The sequence below is a fragment of the Salmo salar genome, chromosome 24 (genome assembly GCF_965601325.2).
Source record: "Salmo salar chromosome 24, fSalSal1, whole genome shotgun sequence".
Taxonomy (NCBI): Eukaryota; Metazoa; Chordata; class Actinopteri; order Salmoniformes; family Salmonidae; genus Salmo; species Salmo salar.
The window spans coordinates 15,547,938-15,571,596 of record NC_138314.1 but is presented as its reverse complement, the minus strand read 5'-3'; the positions used below and the strand labels follow the sequence as shown (position 1 = coordinate 15,571,596).

The window sequence follows — 23,659 nt, the reverse complement described above, 5'->3', positions numbered from 1 at the left end:
CTCTCTCTCTCTCTCTCCCCCCCCCCCCATCAGGAGGCTAAATTGACAGACCAGCTGCCGTTGATCATAGTGTGTGACCGCTTTGACTTTGTCCATGACCTGGTGCTCTATCTCTACCGCAACACACTGCAGAAGTACATAGAGATCTACGTTCAGAAGGTAAGAGCCATCCTCCTGGCAGTAGGCCCAGTGAGGAACACACCACTGCAGGGAAAGAAGAGAGGATGAGAGACGTCAAGATACCTTTATTGTTGGTTTTACCAATAAATAGCACTATCCTATCCATTTTTGTTGTTGTTGCTGTAATTGCCATTGCCTGCTATTGCCTCGCCTTGACGTGTGTGTACTGTAGGTGAACCCCAGCCGTCTGCCTGTGGTGATAGGAGGTCTGTTGGATGTAGACTGTGCTGAAGACGTCATTAAGAACCTGATCATGGTGGTGAGAGGACAGTTCTCCACTGATGAGCTGGTGGCAGAGGTGGAGAAGAGGAACAGGTACAGACTTACGCACGTGGTCTCCCAACATTGTCGGCTCCTATACTTCAAATGGGGAGAACACTTTGTCAGAACTTTCAGGCCTGTCCTTTCCACCCTGGTGAGGCTATGCCTCAAAGATCCCAGACAACATGTTTCACGAGGGTTTCTCAAAAGGAGATTTTGTGTGTGTGTGTTCCAGACTGAAGCTGTTGTTGCCGTGGCTTGAGTCTCGTATCCACGAGGGCTGTGAAGAGCCGGCTACCCACAATGCCTTGGCTAAGATCTACATTGACAGTAACAACACCCCGGAGCGCTTCTTGAAGGAGAACACCTTCTACGACAGCGCTGTAGTGGGGAAGTATTGTGAGAAGAGAGACCCCCACCTAGCCTGTGTCGCCTATGAGAGGGGCCAGTGTGACCTGGACCTTATCAAGGTCTGAACACACACACACACACACACACACACACACACACACACACACACACACACACCCAAGGGAGATGACTATGATGCACTGATTGGTTTGGTTTCATTGTGCTCTGCTGTAGGTGTGCAATGAGAACTCCCTGTTCAAGAGTGAGGCTCGCTACCTGGTCCGACGGAAAGACCCAGAACTATGGGCCAACGTTCTAGAGGAGAACAACCCTTATAGACGCCAACTCATAGACCAGGTAAGTACAATACCCTCTGACAACATTATGTTGGTATCTCCCTGTGTTCTGACCTGCGTCTCCCTGTGTTCTGACCTGCGTCTCCCTGTGTTCTGACCTGCGTCTCCCTGCGTTCTGACCTGCGTCTCCCTGCATTCTGACCTGCGTCTCCCTGCGTTCTGACCTGCGTCTCCCTGTGTTCTGACCTGCGTCTCCCTGTGTTCTGACCTGCGTCTCCCTGTGTTCTGACCTGCGTCTCCCTGTGTTCTGACCTGCGTCTCCCTGTGTTCTGACCTGCGTCTCCCTGTGTTCTGACCTGCGTCTCCCTGTGTTCTGACCTGCGTCTCCCTGTGTTCTGACCTGCGTCTCCCTGTGTTCTGACCTGCGTCTCCCTGTGTTCTGACCTGCGTCTCCCTGTGTTCTGACCTGCGTCTCCCTGTGTTCTGACCTGCGTCTCCCTGTGTTCTGACCTGCGTCTCCCTGTGTTCTGACCTGCGTCTCCCTGTGTTCTGACCTGCGTCTCCCTGTGTTCTGACCTGCGTCTCCCTGCGTTCTGACTTGTGTTTCCCAGGTGGTGCAGACCGCTCTGTCAGAGACCCAGGACCCAGAGGAGGTGTCTGTGACGGTCAAGGCCTTCATGACAGCTGACCTGCCCAATGAGCTCATCGAACTACTGGAGAAGATCGTACTGGACAACTCTATCTTCAGCGAGCATCGGTCAGTCACCATGCACGCGCACACACAAACATTTTTCAAACACTTCACTTGGCCTCGCATTTAAATATGGAGGTTGAAAATACAAAAATATTTCAAATGTTCGACGAATACCTGTAGTTGGAAGTCTTATCTAGCCTCTGTGTGTCTTCTGTGTTTCTCCCCCAGAAACCTCCAGAACCTGTTGATCCTGACGGCCATCAAGGCAGACCGGACGCGTGTGATGGAGTACATCAACCGCCTGGACAACTACGACGCCCCTGACATCGCTAACATCGCCATCAGCAACGAGCTCTTCGAGGAGGCCTTCGCCATCTTCAAGAAGTTTGACGTCAACACCTCCGCCATTCAGGTTAACAAGAGTCTGAAGATAATGCAAAATATTTAGCTAATCATTGTACCCTGTTTTGTTTCAATGCACCAACAATACTTTTCTTTCTGCACCTTACAAATATTTGTATCATTGGACGTCTTTATTTATACTGACCAACTGTCTCTCTCTAGGTCCTGATCGAGCAAATCAGTAACCTGGACAGAGCCTATGAGTTTGCAGAGCGTTGTAATGAGGCCGCGGTATGGAGTCAACTGGCCAGAGCCCAGCTCCAGAGAGACCTGGTTAAAGAGGCCATCGATTCCTACATCAAAGCTGACGACCCGTCAGCCTACATGGAGGTGGTCAGCGCTGCCAGCAAGAACAGTAAGACAACACATCACACTGTGAGGGACAGAGGAACATGGAAAAGCAAGGAAACTGAGGCAGTAGCCGGGATAAGTCCAACAAGGCAGTAGCCGGGATAAGTCCAACAAGGCAGTAGCCGGGATAAGTCCAACAAGGCAGTAGCCGGGATAAGTCCAACAAGGCAGTAGCCGGGATAAGTCCAACAAGGCAGTAGCCGGGATAAGTCCAACAAGGCAGTAGCCGGGATAAGTCCAACAAGGCAGTAGCCGGGATAAGTCCAAAAAGAGTTCACTTGAAGCCTCCTATGCACTGTATGTGTGTATAATGTATAGAATTTCTTGTGTGTGTATTTTAGATAACTGGGAGGACCTGGTGAAGTTCCTTCAGATGGCTCGTAAGAAGGCCAGAGAGTCGTACGTAGAGACAGAGCTCATCTTTGCTCTGGCTAAAACTGGCAGACTGGCCGAACTAGAGGAATTTGTCAGCGGCCCTAACAACGCCCATATACAACAGGTAAATGTGTCAAATACAAAATGCACATTTATCAACATGTAACGTTCTGTTCGCTGAGACCTTTGGTTTCAACTTTGAACTCATCCTCTCTTTCTCCACCTGCAGGTGGGAGATAGGTGTTATGAAGAAGGGATGTACGATGCTGCCAAGCTGCTGTACAATAACGTGTCCAACTTTGCCCGCCTGGCATCCACGCTGGTACACCTAGGAGAGTACCAAGCTGCTGTGGACAGCGCCAGGAAAGCCAACAGCACACGCACCTGGAAGGAGGTACATCTAAACATTCTTACACACGTTATGCTGTACGTGTAAGTCATTTGTTGGGTTGTGTATCATGACTTCGCTCGAACTCTCTCTCTCTCTTCCAAGGTGTGTTGTGCGTGTGTGGATGGGGAAGAGTTTCGATTGGCTCAGATCTGTGGTCTACACATTGTTATCCACGCTGATGAACTGGAGGAGCTCATCAGCTACTACCAGGTAAATCCCCTGAATCACTTTAACCTGCTGGTGTCCTCTATAGTTTAGTACCAGGTAAATCCCCTGAATCACTTTAACCTGCTGGTGTCCTCTATAGTTTAGTACCAGGTAAATCCCCTGAATCACTTTAACCTGCTGGTGTCCTCTATAGTTTAGTACCAGGTAAATCCCCTGAATCACTTTAACCTGCTGGTGTCCTCTATAGTTTAGTACCAGGTAAAGGGAATGTTTCCAGATAGTTTAGGTGTCTGTACACTGTGGTTAACTCATGTTTTGTGTCTGTGTGTATCAGGACCGGGGTTACTACGAGGAGCTGATAGGCCTGTTGGAGGCCGCGTTAGGTTTGGAGCGCGCTCACATGGGCATGTTCACAGAGCTGGCCATCCTCTACTCCAAATTCAAACCCCAGAAGATGAGAGAACACCTGGAACTCTTCTGGTCCCGCGTCAACATCCCTAAGGTCTCTCTATCTATCTAAAAATAAAACAATTGTAATTATTTATCTTTTCCCCCATATCTGTCACGTCTATGTGACCTCACTTCCTGTGGTTGTCCAATCAGGTGCTGCGAGCTGCGGAGCAGTCCCATCTGTGGGCGGAGTTAGTGTTTCTGTATGATAAATACGAGGAATATGACAACGCTGTCCTCACGATGATGTCACACCCTACGGACGCATGGAAGGAGGTGCAGTTCAAGGACATCATTGCCAAGGTAGCACGACCTCATCGGTCCTCACTCACGAAACGGTTGAAAACCTGGCTGAAGGGCTAAAGGTTTTCTAACCACAACTGTAGCCACCTCTCTCCGCAAGGAACTTCATTGTGTTGTATGACTCTTTCTAGGTGGCCAATGTGGAGCTGTACTACAAATCCCTTTCCTTTTACCTGGACAACAAACCTCTGCTGACGAATGACCTTCTGACCATACTGTCACCACGGTTAGACCACAGCCGCACGGTCAGCTACTTCACCAAGGTAATCAGTCAAAACACCTGTCATTAAACCCGGAACAGACTGAAAAACATGTTCCCACAATACAACCCTGCAAATTTAGCAGCAACGCAAGACCAAATAATATGACGCTTCCGTGGGTCTCCAGGTCAACCAGTTGAAGTTGGTAAAGCCTTACCTGAGGTCAGTTCAGAGTCACAACAACAAGGGAGTCAACGAGGCCCTCAATAACCTGCTGACAGAGGAGGAGGACTACCAGGTGAGGGAGTGTGTGTGTGTGTGTTGTGTTGTAGTTATGCTCTTATGTTGTTCTATGGCATTATGTGTTGTGGTCTCCAGGAAGCATGAATTGTATGTCTGTGTTGTCCATAGGGTCTGAGGGCGTCTATCGATGCGTATGATAACTTTGACACCATTGGTTTGGCCCAGAGACTGGAGAAGCATGAGCTGATTGAGTTCAGACGCATCGCAGCATACCTCTACAAAGGCAACAACCGCTGGAGACAGAGCGTGGAACTCTGCAAGAAGGACAAATTATACAAGGTTAACATTTTTTGGGGGATACTAGTTGTTCCTGCCAAACCAGCACCTGGATCCAGATGCACTGCTGTGCAAAGTTTATTTTTTATTATTTATATATATATTTTTTTACTTGTCTTGCACTGTAAATATTTTCTGGGACCTTTTCACACTTCACTCTACTTTGACTAGATCCTGATGGGGGCACTGTTTCGCTTTGAAGGACGGAAATAGTGAATATTTAGTCAACTGCAACCTGTTGAAATAAGTGTCTTCCTTCAGTTTTCTCCTCCGTAGTTTTTCAGCTTTGGAATGATGTAACCACTGGTGCAACATCTGTGAGAATCAAAATGTTCTGTGTTTCATCAGTCATCCATCCATCTCTTCCCCTGTCAGTCTGTCTCAAGATGGGATGCTGTATGCTGCAGAGACATGACTTCGGTCTCAAATCAATCTTTTAATCAAATCAATCAACCCCCCCCTCTTACTGTGTGTGTTTGTCAGGATGCAATGCTGTACGCTGCTGAGTCTAAGGATGCTGAGCTGGCTGAGACCCTGCTGCAGTGGTTCCTGGAGGAGGGCAGGAAGGAGTGTTTTGCTGCCTGTCTGTTTGCCTCCTATGACCTGTTGCACCCTGACGTGGTGCTGGAGCTGGCCTGGAGACACAACATCATGGACTTTGCCATGCCATACTTCATCCAAGTCATGAGGGAGTACCTCACCAAGGTCAGTCCTGCTCCAAAAACGGCAAGCACAGCTTGTGTCCCAAATGGCACCCTATTCCCAGTATAGTGCACTTCTTCTGACCAGAGCCCTATTGGCCCAGGTCAAAAGTAGTGCACTATATTGAGAATAGGGTGCCATTTGGGACCTACACCAAATGTTAATTTCGGTCGGTGAAAATGTAGTAAGCTAAATAATGGATTTCTTCCTGCTAATTTGACTGGTCTCCAGATAGTTTTCTCTTCCTGTAAGAGACGGACAGTTGTCCTCGACCTTCTCTCGGTAGGTATTGTAAAAGCAGACAGGGTTTAGAGAAATATTGTTGGTAATACAAATTGAAGGAAAAAAGGAAACCGCACACTGTTCTTGATAGTATCACTGATATTTAATAAGCTTACGTATCGGCCTAACGGCCTTCGTCAGAGCTTTAAAAAAAAAAAAAAAAAGCTCTGACGAAGGCCGTTAGGCCGATACGTAAGCTTATTAAATATCAGTGATACTACCAAGAGCAGTGTGCGGTTTCCTTTTTTCCCCTCATCCTGTTTCAACTGTTGCCATGCACCTGCAACAAGATTGCTCAGATGTGCGAGTGCCTTCTGAATTTTGGTAATACAAATTAAAATAGTGGAAAGTTTACTTAAATATGGCGATAACGCTGCTGGAGAAAGCTTTCACACAACTTTATTATTTTGTATTTCTTCACTTTGTGTTTGTAATAAAGTTAAAACATGAGACACTCTTTAAGTGGGGAAGACAACCATTCCTCTTGAACAATGTCTAGTAATGACACCACTTCCTGTAACCTTTGACCCCAAGATATGTGAGCTCATTTCTGTGGGTTCTCTTCCAGGTTGATGAGGTTGAGGAGAAGGTGACGGTCTCTGGCTCTCTTTATTTATCTCCTTTTTGTTCTGTCTGTTTCCTGTTCTAACATAGACCCTAGGTTTCTGATGTAAGAACCTAGCATGGACTTGTATGTAGACTGAGAATCCTTAACATAGGTCTGGCCAGTCCTGGTTCTTTAGAGCATCACTGGGGTTCTGTTCCAGTCCAGCACCAACCTACCCGATTAAACCTTTTGTCTTTCTAGATTGAAGACTGAATCGGATATGTAAGAGCGGGGCAGCAAAAGCCATCCTCACACTCAACCCCCTAGAACCAGGACTGGCCACCCTTGACTTACTGGGACCTCCCCCCATGATAGAGGTCCTGGTTAACAGGAACACATGATAGAAGCCCTGGTTAACAGGAACACATGATAGAAGCCCTGGTTAACAGGAACACATGATAGAAGATGGAACAGTATGATAGAACAGTAACATATGACAACGTGCTGCACTATAGTCCTCCACATCAGTAGTCAGCTAGCCTGTTTGTTCTACCATGTCAATGCCTTGTCACTTATTTGGCCTGACTAATGACCGCAATGAGCACAAACAGATCTGGGACCACGCTAGTAGTTAGCAGCTCCAGGACTGCAGTGTCTGCTGGATTCCTATGTCTGCCATTAAACTGATCAGTGATTTGCCAGCGAGCTTGGAGACGAAGAGCAACAGACACTTGGCCCTCCCTGGAGGACTGGAGTCGAAACCCCCTGCTGTAAACACAGTTCTGTCAGAGTATTCTCACGTAGCTTTAACAGCTATGTACAGTAACACCGTAGTGCACAATACCACATTGTGAGAAGCATCCCCTAGCTATACAGCCACTAGCTAGCTATACAGCCACAGAGAACCAAAACCACCTCTCCCACACGCTGTTGTGCATTCCAAATGGCACCCTATTCCCTACATAGTGCACTAGTTTTAACCAGAGCCATACAAGTAGTGCACTGTATAGGGAATAGGGTACCATTTGGGTTGCACAACATTAATTAGCTTTCTATGCATGTTCATCATTTTATTTATCAGAGGAGGCACATACTCCCTTGTAGTTGTTTTTACTGCTGCTGACATTTTTACCATTCACACTGCCAGTTTATTTTGTAGTTATGACATTCTAATTCTTTAGTTCATTTTAGTTCATTTTCCATACAGATAAGTCACATCTTCACAGCTATTATTACTCAAAATAGAGATTCTAAATGCCAAATATAGACCATTTGGAATAACTTCAAAATGATTTAATTACATAACTTCAATACAATAATACACACATTTCTGTTTGACTCTTGAATACATCAGAAACCTTGCTTGATTTGTTTTCTTTAGCCTATATTTGACACTACTACTCACACTTCTGAAGCACTGCCTGCGAAGATCGCTAAACATTTACTTGAGCAAAATTACTAGCTTTGGATAAGATAGCAGTTCACAGTTTAAAAAAGATGCATGCTCTTAACCAAGCAAAATACTTTTGATAAACTGCTCTAGATAAGTTGGTGAAATATTGCATTTTGTTAGGCAAGAAGGGGTGCCCTGTAGCTGAAGCATGTTAAGTTGTGATTGAGGTTTGTCTCCTGGACTGGGATGTGTTTTGTGTTTTCTAGGCTTGAATAAAAGTGGAGTGTCAGCATCTTGGTGTAGGCCAAGCTTCTCCACAACGCAGAGAATACAACATTAACTTTCACAAGCCTTGCTGTATACAGTGCTTCTAGAGTAGTTTAAAGAAGTAGCTCCTTCACCTGTAAGGAAAACTGTAGTTTCTCACCAATCCCGCATGGCATCTTCTCGAAGGCATCCTCACTGTAGAAATATATACTAGTCTATAAAGTCTGATATTGAAAGGTGAAGTATAATATTATGCATATTGTTGTCTTCATGACAAAAGTTAATATTTTATTGGTGATGTTATCAGAATGTATCTCAGTAGAACGTTAATTGACAAATAATTGACGACGCCACAGTTTCATTATAGTGAGCCCACCCATTAGGCGACTGACTGGCTTTTCTCTCTGACCTCTGTCTGACCCTTTGTTCTCAGGTGGACAAACTGGAGGAGTCAGAAAGCCAAAGGAAGACTGAGGAAGAAGTCACAGAACCCACCCCCATAGTTTTCGGTAGGTTCGGTAATGCAATTGATTTGATATATTCCAAATCCCAAACTCCCTCTTGTCCTTCTAGCCTATTAAAAGGCTTGGTTAAACTTTCTGGAATCAGTTGGCATAGGGAGGGGAATGAGTAAGGGAATCTGAATGCAACGCTAGAAAGATAGCTGTTTATTATTGATGAAAGGTAACAATTCTGTATGTTTAACTGTGTGTGTGTGTGTGTGTGTGTGTGTGTGTGTTGTGTGTACAGGTCAGCAGCTGATGTTGACGGCAGGCTCTGCTCCAGTGGCTCCCCAGCCTGGATACTCAGGAGGCTACGGATACGCTGCCCCAGGCTACTCCCCCCAGCCCCCCTACAACTACAACATGTAGACCACCTCTACCCCACCCAGCCCCCCTACAGCTACAACATGTAGACCACCTCTACCCCACCCAGCCTCCCTTACAACTACAACATGTAGACCACCTCTACCCCACCCAGCCCCCCTACAACTACAACATGTAGACCACCTCTACCCCACCCAGCCCCCCTACAGCTACAACATGTAGACCACCTCTACCCCACCCAGCCCCCCTACAACTACAACATGTAGACCACCTCTACCCCACCCAGCCTCCCTACAACTACAACATGTAGACCACCTCTACCCCACCCAGCCCCCCCTACAACTACAACATGTAGACCACCTCTACCCCACCCAGCCCCCCTACAGCTACAACATGTAGACCACCTCTACCCACCCAGCCCCCCTACAGCTACAACATGTAGACCACCTCTACCCCACCCAGCCCCCCTACAACTACAACATGTAGACCACCTCTACCCCACCCAGCCTCCCTACAGCTACAACATGTAGACCACCTCTACCCCACCCAGCCTCCCTACAACTACAACATGTAGACCACCTCTACCCCACCCAGCCTCCCTACAACTACAACATGTAGACCACCTCTACCCCACCCAGCCCCCCTACAACTACAACATGTAGACCACCTCTACCCCACCCAGCCCCCCTACAACTACAACATGTAGACCACCTCTACCCCACCCAGCCTCCCTACAGCTACAACATGTAGACCACCTCTACCCCACCCAGCCTCCCTACAACTACAACATGTAAACCACCTCTACTCCCCCCAGCCCCCCTACAACTACAACATGTAGACCACCTCTACCCCACCCAGCCCCCCTACAACTACAACATGTAGACCACCTCTACCCCACCCAGCCCCCCTACAACTACAACATGTAGACCACCTCTACCCCACCCAGCCTCCCTACAACTACAACATGTAGACCACCTCTACCCCACCCAGCCTCCCTACAGCTACAACATGTAGACCACCTCTACCCCACCCAGCCTCCCTACAGCTACAACATGTAGACCACCTCTACCCCACCCAGCCCCCCTACAACTACAACATGTAGACCACCTCTACCCCACCCAGCCCCCCTACAGCTACAACATGTAGACCACCTCTACCCCACCCAGCCCCCCTACAACTACAACATGTAGACCACCTCTACCCCACCCAGCCTCCCTACAGCTACAACATGTAGACCACCTCTACCCCACCCAGCCTCCCTACAGCTACAACATGTAGACCACCTCTACCCCACCCAGCCCCCCTACAACTACAACATGTAGACCACCTCTACCCCACCCAGCCTCCCTACAGCTACAACATGTAGACCACCTCTACCCCACCCAGCCTCCCTACAACTACAACATGTAGACCACCTCTACCCCACCCAGCCCCCCTACAGCTACAACATGTAGACCACCTCTACCCCACCCAGCCTCCCTACAACATGTAGACCACCTCTACCCCACCCAGCCCCCCTACAACTACAACATGTAGACCACCTCTACCCACCCAGCCCCCCTACAACTACAACATGTAGACCACCTCTACCCCACCCAGCCCCCCTACAACTACAACATGTAGACCACCTCTACCCACCCAGCCCCCCTAGGGCTACACTAAGACTGTGTCCCAAATGTCACCCTATTCCCAGTATAGTGAACTACTTTTGACCAGGGTCCATATGACTCTGGTCTAAAGTAGTGCAGTATATATATATATATATAGGCTATATGGTGTCCATTGGGACGCAGATCATGTAGACCTTAAGGTCCCAATAATTCTACCTGGAGCTTCTAACACGCCAACCTCGGGCCCCGACCTGAACCACACTTACCCTGCACTGGGATACAGATACAGCTTGCTTATGGATTCTATATGTATTCCCTGCCTTGACACCCCTGATACTCCTAATCTCACTACTCTGAGACATACCTCGCCCACCTATGGACACTCCTAACCCCCACACCCAAATATCTCAACTGAAAAGACCTCCACTTTCCTTCCACCTCCTCTCGCTCCTTACCTCCTCTCACTCCCACTTCCTCTTGCTCCCCCTCTCCCTCCAATGGAATAGAGCAAGACTAAGTGACCCCTCTACTTAGGCTGAACTGACCAGCCCACCCGCCATTCACCACGCACCGCATGACAACAGCGCTTAGCTCCTAGAGAAAATAACTAATAAGACGTCGCTAATGTACAGTACACCTCTCTGTCCAGGTATTCTGTTACTGTTCTATAGACTGTATCAACTGTGTCAACCATAGAACAGATTTTTTTAAATCCTATTTTTTTTTCTAGAGATTATAATACAGCACTGATGGTACAGAGACTTTGTTACTGAGGAGTCAGAGAGGGGGCGGGTGAAGGGGGCGCAGCACCGAGTGCCCCCACCCTCTCCTAAGCACTGTTAGGCCTTATACAGGAGGGGGTTTCAAATTTGAGTCATTGTTCACGTTTGTTTCAAGACTGTTTCTGTGCAATAGAGATCTTAACAGGTACCATGTGTTGGAGATACAGTACTATATTGACTAGGAATACTAGTTACTGGGGTTATGGTGTACTGTCTGTGTGTAGTTTATCAAGCATGTAGGGATCTGTTGACAACACCAAGACTGGGAAGGTTTGCGCTGTTCCTTCTCTTCTCTGGAGTCGTATTATCTGATAATAACCAAGTCAAGATGGACGTTGGGTCTCTCCACTACACTGTGATGTGCGGTACAGGATACCACAGCTCTGGTTGTTGACGATGTGAAACATAACTGCGATATGCTGATGTCTGTGCATGTGCTGCCAAACATATAATGCTGTAACAATGCAACCAGGAGCACAATTTCCATGTTACACATATACCAAGTATTACCTATGTTGTGTTCAAAACTAAACAAATGTATTTTGAAGCCTTTTACTGTCTCACCATTGACGACAACTAACAGAATGGTGAAGAAACTCCAATGTTACACAGAGAATAAAAACATACTAGAGGAATAGAACTCGTATGTATCCCTGTACCAGTGGTTCAGAGTTAACAATTCATGTACTGAAAAAAAACTGTATAATTTAAGATATGTTGCGATACTTAAATAATCAAATAAGTCCATTATGGAATAAAATAGTGTATTGTCTATAGTGCATTGTTGTAGTCTTAAGCATTAGTATGATACTTTTTTTTAAAGAAAATGACAAAATACAAAAAGAGCAGAATACAAACATAAACTATTCAGCATGATTGCTTGCAGCAGCCATCATCCTGGGGTTCGTTTTCTTCCTGTTCAAGTAGAACCTGTCTGATAAATGTTCTGGAAAACTATCACTAGGGTTTATGGGTAAATCTGGCCTCGTGCATCCGGACAGACGGCCATGTCCACTGTTGTCCATTGGACCCAGAGCTGTGCCGCGACATTGTAAAAACGTTGGATTGGGGTTTTGTAGGAAAACTAAATCTAAGCTGTGTACAAGCACTACCGTATCTGCACAAGTCATGGTCTCTGAAGGATAATAAAGTTTACACACACATTATCTGTCTGTGATCATTTCACTATGCTCATAGTAACTCTAGAGGGAACTTGGATGTCTATTTGGTAATATGTGTTTGCATTGTACTATCAACCCTGGGTTTTACTAAGAACCTTTGGTCATAAAGCCGAAAACACTGTCAGACAGTCACAATGGTTAATCTCAACTAATGACACTGTCCAGGCTGTTCCTTAAATGTTATTTAATTGTTATGTGTCCTTATGATGAAGGGTTTAAGTCAAGTGTTTGCATTGTCAACTTATTCCATTCAATCTGACTTACTGACTTGGTCAGTTTACAGGTCATTCACAAACTTCCTTGATCAGGTTTGGTGGGGGTTTTTTTCTCCACTTCCTTCTAAGATGTTCTTGCTTCTTTTAGTTTTAACAATGCAATCAATACTATACAATCTACAGTTTAAGTCGGAAGTTTAAATGTATTTGGCTAAGGTGTATGTAAACTCAGTTTTTCACAATTCCTGACATTTAATCCTTGTAAAAATTCCCTGTCTTAGATCAGTTAGGATCACCACTTTATTTTAAGATTGTGAAATGTCAGAATAATAGTAGAGAATGATTTATTTCAGCTTTTATTTCTTTCATCACATTCTCAGTGAATCAGAAGTTTACATACTCAATTAGTATTTGGTAGCATTGCCTTTAAATTCTTTAACTTTGGTCAAATGTTTCGGGTAGCCTTCCACAAGCTTCCCACAATAAATTGGGTGAATTTTGGCCCATTCTTACAGAGCTGGTGTAAGTGAGTCAGGTTTCTAGGCCTCCTTGCTCGCACACGCTTTTTCAGTTCTGCCCACAATTTGTCAATGGGATTGAGGTCAGGGCATTGTGATGGCCACTCCAATACCTTGACTTTGTTGTCCTTAAGCCATTTTCCACAACTTTGGAAGTATGCTTGGGGTCATTGTCCATTTGGAAGACACATTTGCGACCAAGCTTTAACTTCCTGACTGATGTCTTGAGATGTTGCTTCAATATATCCACAATTTCCTGACTCATGACTCCATCTATTTTGTGAAGTGCACCAGTCCCTCCTGCAGCAAAGCACCCCCACAACATGATGCTGCCACCCCCAGGCTTCACGGTTGGGATGGTGTTCTTCGGCTTGCAAGTCTCCCCCTTTTTCCTCCAAACATAACGATGGTCATTATGGCCAAACAGTTCTATTTTTGTTTCATTAGACCAGAGGACATTTTTCCAAAAAGTACGATCTTTGTCCCCATGTGCAGTTGCAAACTGTAGTCTGGCTTGTTTATGGCGGTTTTGGAGCAGTGGCTTCTTCCTTGCTGAGCGGCCTTTCAGGTTATGTCAATATAGGACTCGTTTTATTGTTGGTATAGATACTTTTATACCTGTTTCCTCCAGCATCTTTACAAGGTCCTTTGCTGTTGTTCTGGGATTGATTTTGCACATTTTGCGCCAAGGTACGTTCATCTCTAGGAGACAGAACGCAGCTCTTTGCTGAGCGGTATGACGGCAGTGTGGTCCCATGGTGTGTATACTTGCTTACTATTGTTTGTACAGATGAATGTGGTACCTTCAGGCGTTTGGAAATTTCTCCCAAGGATGAACCAGACTTGTCTACAATTTATTTTTCTGAGGTCTTGGCTGATTTCTTTTGATTTTCCCATGATGTCAAGCAAAGAAGCACTGAGTTTGAAGGTAGGCCTTGAAATACATCCACAGGTACACCTCCAATTGACTCAAATTATGTCAATTAGCCTAGCAGAAGCTTCTAAAGCCATGACATACATTTTCTGGAATTTTCCAAGCTGTTTAAAGGCACAGTCAATTTAGTGTATGTAAACTTCTGACCCACTGGAATTGTGATTCAGTGGATTATAAATTAAATAACCTGTCTAAACAATTGTTGGAAAAATGACTTGTGTCATGTACAAAGTAGATGTCCTAACCGACTTGCCAAAACTATAATTTGTTAACAAGAAATGAGTGGAGTGGTTGAAAAACTAGTTTTAATGACTTCAACCTAAGTGTATGTAAACTTCCGACTGCAACTGTATATCACCAGAACGTAACCCCCACTAGGCACAGACGTCAGTTCAACATCTACACTGAACAAAAATCTAAATGCAACATGTAAAGTGTTGGTCCTGTGTTTCATGAGATAAAAAATTAAAATCACGGAAATGTTCAATACTCACAAAAAGCTTATTTCTCTCAAATGTTGTGCACAAATTTGTTGACATCCCTATTAGTGAGCATTTCTCCTTTGCCAGGATAAATCCATCCACCTGTCATGTGTGACATATCAAGAAGCTAATTAAACAGCATGATTATTACACAGGTGCACCTTGTGCTGGGGACAATAAAAGGCCACTTTAAAATGTACAGTTTTGTCACACAAAACAACGCCACAAATGTCTCAAGTTTTGAAGGAGCGTGCAATTGGCACCATAAGCTGCCTACGCTGTTTTAGAGAATTTGGCAGTACGTCCAACCGGCCTCAAAACCGCAAACTAAGTGTAACCACTCCAGCCCAGGACCTTCACATCAATCAATCAAATGTATTTCTAAAGCCCTTTTTACATCAGCAGATGTCACAAAGTGCTAAACAGAAACCCAACCTAAAACCCTGAACATCACACAATGCAAATTTAGAAGCATGGTGGCTCCCCAGTGGGTGGGCCTAGATTAGGGCCTAATGAATTTCTTTCAATTGACTGATTTCCTTATATGTACTGTAACTCCGTAAAATTGTTGAAATTTTTGCATGTTGTGTTTATACTTTTGTTCAGTATAGTTTTGATTTACATTTGAGTTGTCAACTAATGTGAATTCAACAAAACGTGTCACCATTTCATTCGATTTAGGTTAAAAGTTGGGTAAAAATATACGAAATGCCCTTATGTTGATGACTTTCTGCAAATCCACGTTGATTCAACGTCATCACATTGTTTTGGGGGGTTGAAATGGGGGGTTGGAACAACATTGATTTGACCAGTGGGCCGGGTGCCAGACTTTCTGCACTGTCCAACTTGTCCTTGCCTTGCCTGACACTGGTGAACTTCTCTCTGTCTAGCTACTCCTAAGACATGACAACCATAGTCAGGGGAGTTGGTGAAAGCACACACAGTGGGGTCTGAAATTATTTGCACCCTTGATTAAGATGAGCAATAATGACTGTATAAAATACTGATCTATATTGTATGCGCAACAAAATGTGAATGATATTATTTTATACTAATACAATTGCTCAGAGAAAGATTTAGTTTAACAAGTAATACATTTTTCTCAAACAGGGAGGGGTCAGAATTATTGACACTCCTAAAGATTGTTATAAATAAAGTAGTCAGAAGTTTAGTATTTGGCCCTATATTCCTATTCCTAGTGTTTCAGATTATTTTGTGCCCAATAGAAATGAATAGTAAATAATGTATTGTGTAATTTTGGAGTCACTTTTATTATAAATAAGAATAGAAAATGTTTCTAAACATTTGTACATTAATGTGGATGCTACTGTACCATAGTTACAGATAAGCCTGAATGAATCGTGAATAATGATGAGTGAGAAAGTTACAAATGGTTAAATATCATACCCCCAAGACATGCTAACCTCTCACCATTACCAATAACGGGAGGTTAGCATGTCTTGGGGATATGATATTTTACCCTCATGTAACTTTCTCACTCATTATTCACGATTCATTCTGGATTGTCTGTAATCATGGTAGCATCCACATTAATGTACAAGTGTTTAGAAACATATTTTATTTTTGATTACAATAAAAATGACTATAATTATTTACCATTCATTTATGTTGGGCACAAAATAATCAGAAACACAACCAAAACAAACTGCAAATGCATCCAACAAGTTTGTAGAGTCACAAGATTGATGTAGTCATTGTGTGCTAGGAATATGGGGCCAAATACTTAACTTTTGACTACTTTATTCATAAGAATCTTTAGGGGTGTCAATAATTTTGATCCCTACCTTTTTGAGAAATAGAAATATTACTTGTTCAACAAAATCTCTTTCCCTAAGCAAGTGTATTAGTATAAAATAATATAATTTCCCAATTTTTGGAGCATACAATATAGCTCAGCATTAGAATGATTTCTTTTATACAGTCATTAATGCTAATTTTTATCAAGTGTCAATAATTTCAGACCCCAATCTGTTACCAGGCCAGATTACTCAAAGGAAAGCATTCACTCTCTACTAGCACTGTTCCAGGACCAGTCCTCTGCCACAGTCATGACTCTCCTGATGGTCGGTCTGATGACGGACTCTGACCAAAACGTCAGGCAATGTTTTTAACTTTGAATTTGCAATAAGTCATATATTTCTATAATGGAGAGAGTGTTGTGTTCCAACTTCTGATGCCACAGTCCTGAGGGACACCAGTTGGAGCTGAGGAGCAAAACTGTCCCTGGATCAGTGGGGGTATAAATGTACTGCTGCACCTCGACCTCATCTTGGGAACAGCATCCGATGGAGATACGGATCAAACCTGTCGTAGTAGGGTTTTTGTACACATGTGGCCTTGTGTACAGGCACATCCCTTCAATTCAAAGTAGCATCTGTTCATCTCCATTATCAGAATAGAAAAAACTGAAAAAAATATGATTATGTTAAATTATTTGTTCATGTAAGCAAAGGTCTAATTTGAAAATGAGGTTAGGAACAAAGTAAAATGTTTCAGTTGTGGTTAACTTTATTTTTATATGATTTTTCTATTCATAGCAAGGCAAATAAATCTGTCTCAATATTGTTTTGGTTGCATCCTTCTCATGGATGTAGCATATAGGGATAGATGGATGTCACTGGGGCACACCACTTGATTGGTGGTGTTTTGGATCTGAATCACCTTTGTACAGCCTTGACCACTTCTCTCTCTCTCTCTCTCTCTCTCTCTCTCAACAGCTTGGCAGCAGGGTTTAAGAGGTTAATAACAATATGCGGTGTAATGGGGTTGATAATTTAATTGATATATCTGTGTTTGTTTGCTGAACTGGGGAATGTACAGTATGTTATGCTAATGTAGGCGCTCCACCTCATAGCGAGCTTTGCGCGTGCAAAGATGTGAGACAGACCCGCCCTTCTGGCGTGGAACCGAACTGCCCCGTCTCTCCTCCCTCGGCTACAGGATATATACGCTTTCTCTCCTAGCACGACTGCCAGCTGTGTAGTAGCCTACTGTCCATATACAGCGGAGGTCTGAAGGCTACACTCAGCATCACTGATCAGACAGCGTCACAGCAAAATTGATCAGTCCTTGCTCTTGGTGTGCATGCACTGAACGTTATAATAACCATAAACTAGTTTTTTTAGGACAGAATAACAGTTTTGTAGACTTACTTTTATAGCTAGATAGATATTTGTTCAATTATTTCTTTACAATGGAAGGAAATAGGAAATTAATCAGTCCCTTTCACCGACCACTGTGCCTGGCGGCGGCGGCACCTGGAGGAAAAGCCAAATTAACTCACCCAGGGAAGGCGATTCTAGCAGGTAAGTTTTGTAATCCTTTGTTCAGACACCACCTATGCCAATATATATGCTTTTACATTTTTTGTGATACACGGTTTAATGCTTTTACTTGATAGAGAATCTGCGTGGATGGAGCATCAGCCTGTAGAATAAAGTAACATTGTTTTTCCCGATCATGTCACTTTCACTTGACATCCAGGGGTTGTAAATAATGTGCTGATGGTGTTTCATTGGTTAGAAGCCGTGCAAGAAGCGAGCGCTTCCATGTCATTGAGTCATGTTGTATTGTGTTCAACAGTTCATTCATTCACAATAAAATATAGAATATGCTAGTCCTGGTTATTAATATCCGTTTCACATGCAGTGTGTACATTTCACTAAAGATGGGATTGGCTTGGGCTGCCTGTAGAGCGCATAACAAAATAGTGAGACTGTTTAAACTAGTAGCCTACTGGCTTTATCATTTATTTATTTTACATTTTCTACTTAATATGATTTAGAATCGAATTAATATGATTTAAAATGGATGATTTATGAAATGATCTAATGATCTTATCTGTAGCTGACAGTGGTAACATGCTCTAGCCTTCTAATAGTGTAGAGCAGACCTGCCTGGTTATGAGAGAACGCCACAAAACAAGCACTCCTCAGTTAGTGGCAGACAGTAACAGCTCAGTTAGTTATAAGGACTGGCGAATGCTAAAATGTTCACCTCCTCTTGCATTGTGTTATGATAGACAGATCATTACACAATGTAAATGTACTGTGCAGTTTAACTGAGATGACAAAAAGCATCTGTTGCAGCTCCATCTGTCCTGTTAGCAGATCACAGCATTTAGTTCCCACTATGCAGCCCTGTTCTTTTTAGGCAGCAGACACAGTCATTATTATGGGGTGTGTCTTCTGGAAATGAGTCCACACTGTGCAATTCAAACCAGTAACCCTACAATTGGACTGGAATGAATTTGAAGTAAAACCACCCAAAACCACCACTTCGCTCTCTGAAGGAAGACAAAAACAAGCATTGAATGAGGATCAAATATAGAAACCCAAACACTGTGGACTGAACAGCAGAATGTCTCTAAAATGAGGTTTGAAAAGCTCAGATGTCTACCTATTAGTAGTAGTAGCCAATGGTGTATATACACCTGTCCTGCTGATGCTATCTATTGGCTATTGAGAGGCTTTGAAGCCACCGGTCGGCCATATTGGCACTCCACAGTAGGAGCAATCCTCCATAGTAATGGATGGAATTCTACAGTGTTTCAATAAAGTGTTTCAAGGACAAAATTACATGTATTTAAGTATTTACAAAATGACATGTTTTGTTGTTGTAAATTGTAAAAAATGTTATGTTTAACTCACATAATATAATTTAAAAGTGGGCATTAAGGTATATGAAATAAGTAATGTAGACATTAATAAATGCATTTATATAGCTTCCAAAATGTTTTTTTTTAGAATGGAGGAGTAGTGCCAAGATGGAGGCACAGGGGCTTCAACAAATCACCCCCTAAAAGTAATCTAGTGTATATACTGTATAAATCACTGGTAGTAGCCTTCATTACGGAAACCTCCATTCCTGTGAGGGATACTGGTGGAGTATACCGACCAAAAATATGAACACAACATGTAAAGTGTTGGCCCTATGTTTCATGAGCTGAAATAAAAGATCCCAGAAATTTTCCATATGCACAAAAAGCTAATTTTCTCAAATTTTGTGCACAAATGTGTTTACATCCCCGTTAGTGGGCATTTCTCCTTTGCCAAGATAATCCATTCACCTGACAGTTGTGGCATATCAAGAAGCTGATTAAACAGCATGATCATTACACAGGTGCACTTTGTGCTGGGGACAATAAAAAGACACAGTAAAATGTGCAGTTTTCTCACACAACACAATGCCACAGATGTCTCAAGTTTTGAGGGAGCGGGCAATTTGGTATTTTGTATATTATTAGGATCCCCATTAGCTGTTGCAAAAGCAGCAGCTACTCTTCCTGGGGTCCACACAAAACATGAAACATGACAAAATACAGAAAATTAATAGACAAGAACAGCTCAAGGACAGAACTACATTTTTTTTTTAAAGGCACACGTAGCATACATATCAATACATACACACAAACTATCTACGTTAAATAGGCTTTATCTGTTTTTTGAAAGCAGGTTTGCTGTTTGTTTGAGCAATATGAGATGGAATGGAGTTTCATGCAATAATTGTTCTATATAATACTATATGCTTTCTTGAATTTGTTCTGGATTTGTGGACTGTGAAAAGACCCCTGGTGGCATTTCTGGTGGGGTAAGTGTGTATGTCAGAGCTGTGTGTAAGTTGACTAGGCAAACAATTTGGGATTTTCAACATATTAATGTTTCTTATAAAAATAAGAAATGATGCAGTCAGTTTCTCCTTAACTCTTAGCCAATAGAGACTGGCATGCATAGTATTTACACTACCAGTCAAAAGTTTTAGAACACCTACTTATTCAACGGTTTTTCTTTATTTGTACTATTTTCTACATTGTAGAATAATAGTGAAGACATCAAAACTATTAAATAACACACATGGAATCATGTAGTAAACAAAAAAGTGTTAAACAAATCAAAATATATTTTATATTTGAGATTCTTCAAATAGCCACCCTTTGCCTTAATGACAGCTTGCACACTCTTATGCAATTTTAAAAACATTACAATACATTCATAACAGATTTCACAACACACTAAGTGTGTGCCCTCAAGCCCCTACTCCACTACCACATATCTACAACACAAAATCCATGTGTACGTGTGTGTGTATAGTGCATATGTTATCATGTGTTTGTAAAGGCTGTTTTACCACTCTTGGGTAGCAGAATTACTTTGGCTTCCCTCCAGGCCTGAGGACAAAGACTTTCCTCTGGACTCAGATTAACAATATGACAGATAGGAGTGGCTATTGGGTCAGCTACCATCCTCCGTAGCTTTCCATCTAAGTTGTCAATGCCAGGAGGTTTGTCATTATTGATCGTTAACAATAATTTTTTCACCTCTCCCACACTAACTTTACAAAATTCACACTTGCATTGCTTTTCTTTCATTATTTGTTTTTCTATGCATGAATACGATTGCTCACTGTTCGTTGTTGGCATTTCCTGCCTAAGTCTGCCAACTTTTCCAATGAAGTAATCATTAAAATAATTGGCAACATCAAATGGTTTTGTGATGAATAAGCCATCTGATTCGATGGAAGATGGAGTTGAATTTGTCTTTCTGCTCATAATTTCATTTAAAGTACTCCAAAGTTTTTTTCCATAATTTTTTATTTAATTGATCTTGGCTTCATAATACAGTTTCTTCTTCTTTTTGTTGAGTTCAATTTGCAGTAAGTCAGCCAGTCAGATGTGCAGCCAGAATTATTAGCCACTCCTTTTGCCCCATCTCTTTCAACCGTACAGTTTTTCAATTCCTCATCAACCGATGGAGCCTTAACAGTTCTAACAATCAGTTTCTTAACAGGTGCATGTTTATCAATAATTTGAAGAAGCATCTGGATGCTTCTTATTAATCACATCAGACCAACAAATACTGTTAACATCCTTCACATAAGAATCACAGCCAAATCTTTTTAATGATCTCTTATACACTATTTTAGGCCCAGCTTTTGGAACTTTGGCTTTCCTAGATATAGCCACTATATTGTGATCACTGCATCCAATGGGTACTTATACAGCTTTAGAACAATGTTCTACAGTATTAGTACAAATGTGATCAATACATGTGGATAATCTTGTTCCTGTAGTGTTTGTAAGCACCCTGGTAGGTTGATTAATAACCTGAACCAGATTACAGGCACTGGTTACAGTGAGAAGCTTCCTCATGAGCGGACAGCTTGATGAAAACCAGCCAATATTCAGGTCCTCAAGAAAGTAGACCTCTGTTTACATCACATACACTATCAAGCATTTCACACACATTATTTAGATACTGACTGTTAGCACTTGGTGGCCTATAGCAACACCCCCCCCCAAAAAAGGCTTTAGATGTGCCAAGTGAACACCTGTATTTGGGGAGTTTCTCCCATTCTTCTCTGCAAATTCTCTCAAGTTCTGTCAGGTTGGATGGAGAGCATCGCTGCACAGCTATTTTCAGGTTTCTCCAAAGATTGTCGATCAGGTTCAAGTCCGGACTCTGACTGGTCCACTCAAGGACATTCAGAGACTTGTCCCGAAGCCACTCCTGCGTTGTCTTGGCTGTGTGCTTAGGGTCGTTGTCCTGTTGGAAGGCGAACCTTTGCCCCGGTCTGAGGTCCTGAGGGCTCTGGAGCAGGTTTTCATCAAAGATCTCTCTGTACTTTGCTCCGTTCATCTTTCCCTCGATCCTGACTAGTCCTCCAGTCCATGCCACCAAAAAACATCCCCACAGCATGATGCTGCCACCACCATGCTTTCACTGTAGGGATGGTGCCAGGTTTCCTCCAAACATGACGCTTGGCATTCAGGGCGAAGGGTTCAATTTTGGTTTCATCAGACCAGACAATTGTTTTATTCATGGTCTGAGTCCTTTAGGTGCCTTTTGTCAAACTCCAAGCAGGCTGTCAGGTGCCTTTTACTGAGGAGTGGCTTGCGTTTGGCCACTCTACCATAAAGTTCTGATTGGTGGAGTGCTGCAGAGATGGTTGTCTTTCCAAATGATTTCCAATCGATAGAATTTACCACAGGTGGACTCCAATCAAGTTGTAGAAACATCTCAAGGATGATCAATGGAAACAGGATGTACCTGAGCTCAATAGCAAAGGGTCTGAATACTTATGTAAATAAGGTATTTCTGTTTTTACATTTTAATAAATGTGTAAACATTTCTACAAACCTGTTTTTGCTTTGTCATTATGGGGTATTGTGTGTAGATTGATGAGGAAAATGTTTTATTTAATCCATTTTAGAATAAGGCTGTAACGTAACAAAATGTGGAAAAGTCAAGGGGTCTGAATACTTTCCAAATACACTGTGTACATTCCTCTCAAGTTCTTGACTCTTTCCAGAACAGCTACCTTGTCCTTGAACCTCAGGAACTTGAACACTATTGGCCTGGGCCTGTCACCTGGGCTGGTGGTGGGTTTTCCAGTCCCGTGGGCGTGCTCAACCTCAATCTTCCTGTGGTCCATCTTCAATTTCTCAGAGATCATTTCCCTCACTTTGTCCTCAGTCTCGTGGAGATTCTGCAATTCCATCCACAACCATGTTGTTCCGCCTTGATTGTCCCTCGACAATCAGTCATTGTTATCATGGATTCACACACAGAACTGATGTCCTCTCTCAATGACATACAGATTTCTGTCATCTCGCCATTCTCCTGTTTCAACTCATCAAGCTGACCTTGGGAGAACTGCAAATTGTTCTTCAGGTCCTGGACCTCTCTGGTCAGGTCGTCCATCATTTTATTAGTTGAATCCACCAGTATTTGGACAAAACATTTGAAGCTATTTGCTTGTTGTTGTAACAACTGCTTGTATAACTATTTTTGTTTAAAAGATCCTTCACATGTGATAGAGAGACACCACTGCCTTCAATGCTACTCCCGCTGGCTTTGGTCTTTGTCATGGTAGCTTAGCAACGTAGGTTACGCTGTTAC

At 43.2% G+C, this 23,659-nt stretch overlaps 2 protein-coding genes across 3 annotated transcripts in view; both read left to right on the top strand.

The window, feature by feature from the left end:
• LOC106585059 (clathrin heavy chain 1) overlaps positions 1–12,577 on the top strand; it is a 40,652-nt gene extending 28,075 nt beyond the window's left edge. Inside the window, exons 15-33 of one of the 2 annotated variants that reach the window (XM_014170819.3) lie at positions 34–159; positions 353–495; positions 677–911; positions 1,027–1,149; positions 1,700–1,845; positions 2,011–2,194; positions 2,347–2,539; positions 2,877–3,034; positions 3,140–3,304; positions 3,404–3,511; positions 3,804–3,971; positions 4,073–4,222; positions 4,354–4,485; positions 4,610–4,720; positions 4,834–5,004; positions 5,485–5,706; positions 6,554–6,580; positions 8,626–8,701; positions 8,943–12,577. In XM_014170819.3, the coding sequence (XP_014026294.1) occupies positions 34–159; positions 353–495; positions 677–911; positions 1,027–1,149; positions 1,700–1,845; positions 2,011–2,194; positions 2,347–2,539; positions 2,877–3,034; positions 3,140–3,304; positions 3,404–3,511; positions 3,804–3,971; positions 4,073–4,222; positions 4,354–4,485; positions 4,610–4,720; positions 4,834–5,004; positions 5,485–5,706; positions 6,554–6,580; positions 8,626–8,701; positions 8,943–9,064 (2,760 nt within the window). In that variant the 3' untranslated portion in view covers positions 9,065–12,577. The remainder of the gene's footprint in view (positions 1–33; positions 160–352; positions 496–676; positions 912–1,026; positions 1,150–1,699; positions 1,846–2,010; positions 2,195–2,346; positions 2,540–2,876; positions 3,035–3,139; positions 3,305–3,403; positions 3,512–3,803; positions 3,972–4,072; positions 4,223–4,353; positions 4,486–4,609; positions 4,721–4,833; positions 5,005–5,484; positions 5,707–6,553; positions 6,581–8,625; positions 8,702–8,942) is intronic. The other variant, XM_014170820.3, reaches the window with a different exon arrangement.
• A 5,148-nt stretch (positions 12,578–17,725) lies between these two features.
• Positions 17,726–23,659, top strand: part of LOC106585061 (tricarboxylate transport protein B, mitochondrial) — a 30,466-nt gene continuing 24,532 nt past the window's right edge. Inside the window, exon 1 of the mRNA XM_014170824.3 lies at positions 17,726–18,067. Within this exon, the coding sequence (XP_014026299.1) occupies positions 17,956–18,067 (112 nt within the window). The 5' untranslated portion in view covers positions 17,726–17,955. The remainder of the gene's footprint in view (positions 18,068–23,659) is intronic.